Below are 10,480 nucleotides of genomic sequence, written 5' to 3' on the forward strand. Positions count from 1 at the left end.
TGCTGTGATTGCTAGACCTTCACCATAACACTGTGATATTTTTTTTATATATATTTTTTTTTATTGCTTTAAACAACAAAACAATACAACATACAATTTTAGACCCAGGGGAGCAAAGAAAACACACATAAAAAAAATTAAAAAAATCATAATAATAATAATAATAAATCACAAAAATACAAGACCTTTGTATCAATCAACGATTTTGAAGACAGTACACAAATTAACAGTCTTAATAACTTTTCCATTAGTACTAGACTGAATAGTAGAAAAGTAATTTTCAAATTCTTTAAGGAATACTGAGAAAATGGGCTTTTTGTTAGAAAACTTACACTTATGCATGTGAAATTTGATCTGAACAGATTAATTACAAAAGCCTCCTTAATCACACTATTATCATACTTTGAATATCCAAAAAGTACATTTTCAAAATGCAAAACAAAATTAAAGAGAATCTTATCCTTAATAAATATAGATACCTCATAACATAACTTTTCACATGACTATGCCAGAAAATGTGGGGTACTGTTTCCAAGTGCAAAGAGCAAAAAGAGCAACTTACATCAATGTCTTTCTTAAACTTACTAGGGAAATGTTTGACAGGGCAGAATTTGAAAGGAAAGGAACTCATACAGGTTTGGAACAACTTGATGGTGAGTAAATGATGACAGATATTTCATGTTTCATTGGGTGAACTATCCCTTTAACATTCCAAGCTATTTGAGCAATTAAATCTGTTACTGTAAAATGTACCAACATAACAGATCAGATGATGCAAATGCAATGAACTTAAAGTTCATTATAATCAGTTTATCAAGCAACTGTAAACACTAATAACACACCTAAAATGGTCAACAAATATAGCAAACCCCATCAGGGTAACACACAAAACAATAAAATAATACAAAAAACAATAACCAAATAACAAAAGGTGGCATAAAACAGTCCAGTGCACATAGCCGATAGCGAAAAATTTACAATTTTTGTTTTACGATATTTTGCCTTAAAAGTAGGCCCATACGTATTGCTGTTTGACATTGGGATATATATATTACAAATGTTACAAAATATTGTCTTTTAAAATATAAATTCTTGTCATATAGTTACTTAGCCTACAGTTTTTACTAACAGATTTTTTATTTTTTTTAAAGATGGCATCATGTTATGTTTAAAGTTTGGTGTTGGTAACTAAAGGTCTGATCCCAAATGGAGATATGAACTGTTGCAGAGCCCTTGATCAACACACACTCAACTCCAGGTTACTCAGCTGGACTGAACCTCTATAAAGGTTACTGTATATAGTCACTTTAGATTAAAAAAAAAAACATTAGCTAAATGACAAATTAATAGTTAGAACATTTTTTTAAACAAATTTCAGCTTTCAATTTCCCAAATACAGTTTAGTTATTGAAAGTGAAAGGAGTATTCAAGACTTTTTTTTTTTTTTTTGTAAATGCATAATTTATTGGAGCTTGTAGGACCAACGAATCCAACAGCGTGGGTGAAGGTATAATACGTGTAGGAGCCATGCAATGGGAAAGTCATGTGACCAATGATAGAAGGGGAGTGTCATTAATTAAGTGGGGTTAAGACACCTGTGTGTGTGTGTGTGTGTGTGTGTGTGTGTGAGAGAGAATGGGGATGCTGGAGCACATATTGTTGATATGCAAACACAAACTCACAACATACATTACATGTGACCCTGGATCACGTCACCAGTCACGAGTCGCACTGGTATATTTGTGGCAATAAACAATACATTGTATGGGTCAAAATTATCCATTTATCTTTTATGCCAAAAATCATTATGATTTTAAGTAAAGATCATATTCCATGAAGATATTTTGTAAATATATAAAACATGTATTTTTGTGAGTGAATGCAGCGAATCGTGAACATAAATGCACAACTTTAAAGGAGATTTTCTCAATGTTTAGATTTTTTTACACCCTCAGATTCCAGATTTACAATAGTTGTATCTCGGCCAAATATTGTCATATCCTAGCAAACCACACATCAATGAAAAGCTTATTTATTCAGTTTGCAGATGATTTATAAATCTCAATTTCAGAAAAATTGATCCATGTGACTGGTTTTGTGGTCCAGGGTCACATATGTGGTATATATAGACATTCTTAGTGACTTTCAGTGACTTGAATCGGGGAAAGGAGAGGGAGTACAGCACAGAGGAGCAAGGAGAGAAGTTTGGGCAAGGCGGTGTCCTGTGCTCTTTCTTTGAGATCTTCTCTCCAGATTAGAGAGATTTATTGTTTTATTGCAGGGTGTTTGATCTCCTCTTTTGTCTTTGCAGGAAACGTATTACAAGCTGTTTGCAAGCACAGATTGATTGTTTCTGCACTAAAACATGCACTAATTTTAACATGTATTTATTAAATGAGAATGAAATATAGGAATATTGATGTTTGTAAATAAAATAATTTATTGGAGATATCTGAAAGGCACAGATGTATATTACAGGCAGACATCAGGTCGTTCTTTCAAAGTGCAAATGCAACAAACACACATACGAAAACATGACAAACTTCCTTTCAAAGTCCATATAAGAATGATTTAACATTAATAAATTAACATGCTTTTGAGATAATAAACAGTTGGAGGATGTTATAATATATACAGTACATTCTATTACAATGTATTTTCAAGTATCAGTCCACAAAACCCCCCAATAAAGTGTTAAAGCGACCATGAAATCATGGACAATTCTTGTTGTTTATGGAATATTTCAGTTTTTATTAGAAATGATGTGTCCGTGCACATCAATATATTTTTTAAAGTTAATCTTTAATCAAAATAACTTCCCCTCCCCGTTGCAGCGACATCTCTTCTCTTCTCTGGTGACGTGTTTACTGGCGCGATCAAGCCTTGCCCTGTTTGTTCTTGTTCCAGAAGGCGTTTCACTCGGATATACGTCACAATAAGGAAGAGAAGACTTGTGTTTCATGTCGACTTAAATCATGAATTATTGTTGTTTGGACAGTTGATCCGAGAGCCAATCCAGTCCTTCATATAAACCTGAGCCTTGAACCGCACATGTGGCCTGAACGAACCACTGAGAGAGAGAGAGAAACACATGTGACCTCACACATCATCAGCTGCATTGAGTCTGTGTCGCTCACTCACCTGTCTTCCTCTCAGTGTGTGTAAACCCAGTCTGTGTGTCGCTCACTCACCTGTCTTCCTCTCAGTGTGTGTAAACCCAGTCTGTCTGTCAGCTCAGAGACGGTCATGGCTTTGGGTAAATCCTGCTTGTTAGCGAGAACTAACAGAACGGCGTCTCTCATCTCGTCCTCCTCCATCATCATTTTTAGTTCCTCTGCTGCCATCTCAATCCTCTCATGATCACTGCAGTCCACCACAAAGATCAGACCCTGAATCGTACACACACACACACATGCAAAGTAGACATTTTGCAAATAAAACCACATTTGGGCAAATATAGTAAACTGCAAAATCAGATTGTACTTAAATAGTGATAAAACTCTGTTACCTTGGTGTTCACATAGTAATGTCTCCAGAGACCTCTGATGACACTCTGACCGCCGACATCCCACACCGTGAAGGAGATGTTTTTATATTCAACTGTCTCAACATTAAAACCTGGAGAGGAGAGTCATGAGCATTTAGACATACAGACATATAGAATACATATGAATGCAGGAATTGATAAATGATGGCTTAATATGTTTCTTACCAATAGTTGGAATAGATGAGACAACTTCACCAAGTTTGAGTTTGTAGAGGATTGTGGTTTTCCCTGCTGCATCCAGACCAACTTTAAGAAGAAATATTTACATTTATTCCACAATGGAAATGCACAAGATTCTTAATCTGAATGTTTTCTAAAAAAAATTCACATATTAATTAGGGCAAATCAAATGAATATGCATATATTCACCATAGAGAAATAATAGTTTGTATACGAATCAAATAATAAGAGTAAAGTACATTTTGAGGGGGAAAACATGTACTCACCCATAAGCAACCTCATCTCTTTTTTCTTCAAGAGACGAGCGAAAAGGTTAGAGAAGAAAATGCCCATTTTTAAAGTGCTGATGAAAAAGCTGTTTGCTGTATTCAGTGAAAATAAATGTCCAGAGGAAGAGGCTCAGATTTCTAGTGTGATGTTGGTGTGAGTGTGTGTGATAGTGTTTATATACGCTGTTTTGCTTTCGGTTTGACTGACAGCTCGACACAAGACACGCGCACTACGCGCACTTTCTCTCGCGGCAAATCCAGCGCGTTCGATATGACGTCACCTACGGTATCACGTGTCTAAAAGCAAATGTTGTTATGATGGATTGATGTGGAATATTTATTTAATATGTTAAGTGGAATCAAAATTCACATAGAGAAAAGGGATGGTTTTTTTTTTATTATGACAAAAAAGATATAGACAAGAATCACGTTTTTATGTTAAATCTTATTATATTACTTGGTAAGTTTTATATACACAAATGTAAATGGTCTGAAAGGATTCATAACATTTACCATTTTAAGGCTGATATGAAGATTTACTTTGAAACATTGCAAGGACTCTCAAACCGCAAAGCAACCAGAGCTATGGTCATCTATAAAAAAATTAATTCCTCTTCTTTATTTGAATTATACATATATACCTCCTCTCCGATGTCTTATTTTTTTATTTTCTTATTTTCCTTAATGTGTGAATTGACTGTTTAGCATCTTTGATATAAATGTTACCTGTTATGTTCCTCAAAAAAAAATAAAAAAATAAAATAAATCGTGTTATGATATAAAGTTTAAAATCTCTTAGCTGAATAAAGATTTCAGAAGTTCTGTAAATCTGACGAGGGTCATGTGCGATGTTTTTTTTCTCCTTCAGGCATTGTAAACATAATTTCTGAAGAATAGCCCGCACAAGTTGAGTTTAAATTCATATTACATATACATACCTACTATTGCTACTATTTTATGTTTTGATGCATAAAAATGGTTGTTAAATTAAAAAATCAACATTTTGGCTCAGAGTTTGAGACATTCTGTGGTGGAAATGTCATCCTTAATTTAATATGATTTTATATAACAAGTACAAGTACAAAGTACAAGACACATAATATATTTGTATTTATTTATAATAAAATAGCGCTTCACTGATACTGTCTGTTTGATCACCAAAATAATAACTCTTGTCTCGTTCCTGATTATTTTGCACTTTGTTTTGTCACGTGATGATGACGTGACGTCATTTCGAACGCGTTGGATTTGCCGCGAGAGAAACTGCGCGTCTTGTGTCGAGCTGTCAGTCAAACCGAAAGCAAACAGCCTATATAAACGCTCACACACACTCACACATCTTCACACTCGCAATCTGAGCCTCTTCTCTGGACATTTATTTTCACTAAATCCAGCAAAAAGCTTTTTCATCAGCACTTTAAAAAATGGGCGTCTTCTTCTCCAACATTTTCGCACGTCTCTTTGAGAAAAAAGAGATGAGGTTGCTTATGGGTGAGTACATTTATTATTTATAGAAAATGTAAAACACTGATCTTTACTCTTTGATTCTTATTCAGTTTTTAAAACAAATATTTCTCTAGTGCACTGCAAACAGATGCATATTAACTGATACGTGAATTTAATAAAACTTCAGAAAATATTCCAATTATGAATCTTGTTCATTTTCATTGTGGAATAAATACACAATACATATTTCTGTTCCAAGTTGGTCTGGATGCAGCAGGGAAAACAACAGTCCTCTACAAACTCAAACTTGGGGAAGTTGTCACAACCATTCCAACTCTAGGTAAGAAATTTCAGGTCAAACAAATGTTTATTGTTTATCATATTTCATAAGTACTGAATCACTGATAGTGACTGACTCTGATTCTCTCTAGGTTTTAATGTTGAGACAGTTGAATATAAAAACATCTCCTTCACGGTGTGGGATGTCGGCGGTCAGGACGTTATCAGACGCCTCTGGAGACACTACTATCAGAACACTAAGGTAATTATGTGTTCAGTTCAATATGTATGTATTATTTTAGCACTTCAAATCTAATCAACTGCTTTTTATGAAATGCCCTGAACAAAGTGTGTGTGTGTGTATGATTCAGGGTCTGATCTTTGTGGTGGACAGCAGTGATCCTGAGAGGATTGAAACGGCAGCAGAGGAACTAAAAATGATGGTACGTAATCTATATCATCAGATATATCACACTAGTTGAGTATAATCACAGTCTACATGTAATATTGTGTACGTGCATCAAATCCATTTGAACCTTTTCAGCTGGAGGAGGACGAGATGAGAGACGCCGTTCTGTTAGTTCTCGCTAACAAGCAGGATTTACCCAAAGCCATGACCGTCTCTGAGCTGACAGACAGACTGGGTTTACACACACTGAGAGGAAGACAGGTGAGTGAGCGACACCAGAGAATGTCTAATAAGGGGAGAAGTTCCACTCTCAGTACACTTCCGGCTTCTGAACTGGTTGCAGTTCCACTCTGGCTCCACATGAGGGCGCTCACAGGACGAGTGCAGAATGAATGGAGGTCTATGGCGCTATACCCCTCAAAATCCACTTTTCTCAGGATATAATTTTTGGTCTAGTAATTTGAATGTTGTATTCGAAAGGAGATGCATAAGAATTACACATCACTGGGTGTTAGATTTTTTAGAGTCACTTATTTGCTTTAAAAAGTCTTTTAAAATGTCAATGACGTCATACACATCGTACGACCAGAGATACTGCTTTACGGCAATCCTTCAGTCACGTTGGTGCTTTCGCGCTCTGCACTTTCGTTTCTCTCGAGGCATCGACAACACAGCTGACACAGGTAAACACACGTGCTAGAAGAGTTTTTGTTTTGTTTGTTTCTGGTCCCGCTTTGGATGCCACGATGCCATTAAGCGGTATCTCTGGTCGTAATCAGTCCTTCACTGACCAATCAGCGTTCATTAGCAGAATGCTAGCGTGTTATGGGCAACAACAACTCAACCTGTAAGAAATCGAAAGGACATAAGTACTCGTTCATTCAACTTTCGACCTATAACCCATGTTGAACTTGCAAAACCTACAATCAAATCTGAGATTTCTCAACGGCAATCGGGTGAAAGAGACAAATTTATCCGTCTAGCCCCATAGACTCCCATTCATTCTGCACTCATGGGCGATCGCCCCCAGTGGAACTCTGGTGGAACTACAACCACAATTCAGTACAATAGGACTTAATAGGGAGTGGCCAGGCTCTCCGTAGACGGGCTCTGTTGACACACAGACTCAGATGAGCAGAATAGAGCTGATGATGTATGAGGTCACATGTGTTTCTCTCTCTCTCTCAGTGGTTCGTTCAGGCCACATGTGCGGTTCAAGGCTCAGGCTTATACGAAGGACTGGATTGGCTCTCGGATCAACTGTCCAAACGATAAAACACTACAGAAGAAAACACACTAAATCATAACTGAACGTATATGTCTCCAGATTTGTTTTATTTTGGGATATTCATGAAATATTGTTAAACATTCTAATATATAATTCTAATTCACTGTATATTTAACTTAGCACTGGTGTAAATACATTTTTAAATCATTTTTAAATCATTTTTGTACTTCAATATGTGGCTTTCAAATATCTTCAATAAATGTTGTATTTATTTACAAAATATTGTAGTTATGAATTGTATTTCTTTTAAAATAGAATAGCAAAATACCAATCTACAATAGTTTTACTGTTCTTAAAGAATAACATTCATTACAGAAATAGATTTATGCTCAACAGATTCATAATTGACATTTATTTACACCTGGAAAAAATATATACTTGTTCTTCATGAGGGAAACAGAACAATGCAATTATTTCTAGGGAAAAGCTACTGAATGGTTACAGAAAAAACTTTTGATAGAAAAATATTGTTTATGCTGAAACGTTGGACTGTGGTTTGGTTTACATGGTTTACAAAAAAACACAAATTTCCATTTGTATCATTCTATAATAATCACCACGGCAACGAATAAAACATCCTGTACAATAACTACCAATATAAATGAGCAGATCAAAAATACAGATGTTAGAAAATATCCATCAGTATAACAAACAGGCATCGTGTCAAAAGCAGTTCGTTATTAGCGTATCAGAATATACCTCTTTAAAATTCAAGCATGTTAAAATAGGTTTGTTCTTCAAATATAAAACATGAATGGTTGCCCGACAACCAGTTTCACAAGCCTCCTGTCACACAGGCCCGGATTCAGGCCCTCAAAGAAAAGGAGAATACTCTCACCAAATGAATCCAAAGACCACCAGCATCAGAATGGCGGATGACACTCACCGGTTTACGGTTTTTATTTATTTAATCAAAATGAATTCTAAATGTTTATTTGTTTTTATTTCTGAGAAGCTCTTGTTTATTTGTACCCTTGGAAAATGTTAGTGACAATGATTGACTAAGAACTGAGGGTTGTTCCATAAAACAAGATTAGAATACAAGCCAGGCTTATTTTGGTTAGTCAGACTTATTGTCGGTGGATTCTGTTTCATAAAGCAAACTTAAAATAGTTCAAACTCAGTTACCCTGGCAACTTATGCTGGGAAACTAGCCTGGTCCAGGGCAGGCTAACTGTCAGGCTAAGCCTCAGCTGTTACACAGATCCTCTAACACTGACCGACAAGAACACAATGATATTACCACTGACACTCTCTCATACCATTATTGGACTTTATTAACCATTATTAGTCCAAAAATAAATACACAGTATACAGAAAATCAACTTAAATAAGGCTACAATGATAAATTAGACAATATAGACCTCTATATATATATATATGTACTGTATTTATATATATTATGTATTTCAATTCAAACACATTTAACACAATTATACAAATGGACAGTTCCTTTAAAGACATAATATTTTCCCCCAATAAATATTCCTTATTCTACTTTTTTTCTTTTGTGATAATACCCACCAACACATACATATGATTTAAGGGGAAAAAGACAAAAAACAATAAATAAATATTAATCAAAATCTAACATTCACATATTTATATCAAACTCTTATAATGACAAATAATTCCTAATAGTTATTCAAGTAATATTATTTAAATATCAAATATTCAATATTAAATAAGTAAATAAATAAAATAACTAGAAATAAAAGGGAGGGTTATATAAAAATGTAGTTAATGTAGGCTAATATATATTCCTTTATTTTATGGAATATTCTTTGATTTTAGAGTTGCACATATCTTTTTAAATTGTATACATTTGCTCTTAATTTCATGTTATCCTCTCCATAATGTACTTTAGAAACTAAATCTACTCATTTAAAACTGGGGATTCTTGCTTTCTCCAAAAAGTATTGCATTAAAAGCTGTAATTCTCAGCATTCTAAATAAGTATACATCATCTTTATTAAGTAGCATAGGTCCTATACCCAAAACTATATTTTGTATCTTTATATATTTAGTTTCTTAAAATAAACTTCCCTGAATTAGGCTACTTCTGTTCACTGAAGTACTTCTGTTCGCTAGAAATTCACTGCAACGTATCTAACATCCTATAGATAAATTATTATAATTAGAAGATATTTCTAGTGTTATAAAATATCGCGTATTAATTTTCCAAGCAAAATGTATATTTTAGTCAGAATTATTGCGCTCCTATTTGGCGCGCATGCGCGCAGCAGCGCTCGTTCAATATGAAGATTAGCAGCAAAATGGATACATTTGCATGACTTTCTAACATTTACAGATGGAGAATATAACTGTAAAATGTAAGTTTTGCACTGAGGGGGGAAAAAACAGCATAAAATATACGCTGTTTGATGGTGGATCGATTTGCTCCACGATCGACCTCTAGGGCTGCTTCAGAAACGCGTGCACACGCAATTATCTAGACGTGATAAACCTGGATCAAATTAGTGAGATTGCGTGAACTTCAATTACCTTTTATGGAACCACTTTAGCCCCAACTTATTTGTTAGGCTCATTCAAGTCCGGTTTTGGAGTTTAATCCCCGCTTTTCTAAGCGTCTTTTCTGGAACAACCCTCTGCTCATGCATAGTTAAAAATGCAAAAAAATGGACCAATGAACAATTTTTTTTGCTGCAAATAAAAAACAACATTACAAACCTGCCATCCCCCTTTTTGAGAATATATGTAATATTGCACTATCTAAATTTAAATAGCTGTAATTCAAGAATGCATTAAGAGCTGTACCAAAAATGGCCACTGGGTGTTTTTTGTAACAAATTAATTTATTTTTAGTCTCAATACAGTCTCAGACCTTTCCGTCAATATGTGTTTTGTCAAGATTAGAAGTTTTTTATTATAAAGTAGTTAAAATAAATTTTGTAATAAGAAACCTGACACCACCCACTAGGTAAGGAACTCGCTAAAAGAATTTAAAGTACCATTTTTATGGTAAAGCAAGGTCCGATTTCAAAACGGTTTTCACAGGCTGAATCCTGAGTTTGTAAGCTTTCCAATGATATATGATATGT

The 10,480-nt window shown here is 34.7% G+C and overlaps 2 protein-coding genes across 3 annotated transcripts; one reads left to right on the forward strand and one right to left on the reverse strand.

Moving 5' to 3' along the window:
- Window positions 1–2,418: 2,418 nt before the first annotated feature.
- LOC311074604 (ADP-ribosylation factor 4-like) lies at window positions 2,419–4,254 on the reverse strand. 2 transcript variants are annotated; one of them, XM_084101308.1, is made up of 5 exons: window positions 3,994–4,254; window positions 3,713–3,793; window positions 3,509–3,618; window positions 3,192–3,389; window positions 2,419–3,070 (listed from the first exon to the last, which is right to left on the reverse strand). In XM_084101308.1, exons 1-5 carry the CDS (start codon window positions 4,058–4,060, stop codon window positions 2,981–2,983), a joined length of 546 nt encoding a protein of 181 aa, XP_083957434.1. In that variant the 5' UTR covers window positions 4,061–4,254; the 3' UTR covers window positions 2,419–2,980. The 2 variants fall into 2 exon arrangements, with proteins under 2 accessions (XP_083957434.1, XP_083957435.1); XM_084101309.1 differs by having other exon boundaries at window positions 2,421–3,141; window positions 3,994–4,249.
- A 1,032-nt stretch (window positions 4,255–5,286) lies between these two features.
- LOC311074384 (ADP-ribosylation factor 4-like) lies at window positions 5,287–7,634 on the forward strand. The gene is made up of 6 exons (XM_084100952.1): window positions 5,287–5,487; window positions 5,702–5,782; window positions 5,874–5,983; window positions 6,093–6,164; window positions 6,266–6,391; window positions 7,319–7,634. Exons 1-6 carry the CDS (start codon window positions 5,421–5,423, stop codon window positions 7,403–7,405), a joined length of 543 nt encoding a protein of 180 aa, XP_083957078.1. The 5' UTR covers window positions 5,287–5,420; the 3' UTR covers window positions 7,406–7,634.
- Window positions 7,635–10,480: the final 2,846 nt, after the last annotated feature.

This window comes from Abramis brama, assembly GCF_963993115.1.
Source record: "Abramis brama genome assembly, chromosome: 23".
Taxonomy (NCBI): domain Eukaryota; kingdom Metazoa; phylum Chordata; class Actinopteri; order Cypriniformes; family Leuciscidae; genus Abramis; species Abramis brama.

What these genes read in the sequence shown, in the direction of transcription:
- LOC311074604 (XM_084101308.1), bottom strand. Translation starts at nt 4,060, where the DNA reads ATGGGCATTTTCTTCTCTAACCTTTTCGCTCGTCTCTTGAAGAAAAAA. An exon ending in AGAGATGAGGTTGCTTATGG is followed by an intron (nt 3,794 to 3,993) that starts GTGAGTACATGT and finishes TTCTTCTTAAAG; the next exon opens with TTGGTCTGGATGCAGCAGGG. An exon ending in CTCATCTATTCCAACTATTG is followed by an intron (nt 3,619 to 3,712) that starts GTAAGAAACATA and finishes TCTCCTCTCCAG; the next exon opens with GTTTTAATGTTGAGACAGTT.
- LOC311074384 (XM_084100952.1), top strand. Translation starts at nt 5,421, where the DNA reads ATGGGCGTCTTCTTCTCCAACATTTTCGCACGTCTCTTTGAGAAAAAA. An exon ending in CAGAGGAACTAAAAATGATG is followed by an intron (nt 6,165 to 6,265) that starts GTACGTAATCTA and finishes GAACCTTTTCAG; the next exon opens with CTGGAGGAGGACGAGATGAG. An exon ending in ACACACTGAGAGGAAGACAG is followed by an intron (nt 6,392 to 7,318) that starts GTGAGTGAGCGA and finishes TCTCTCTCTCAG; the next exon opens with TGGTTCGTTCAGGCCACATG.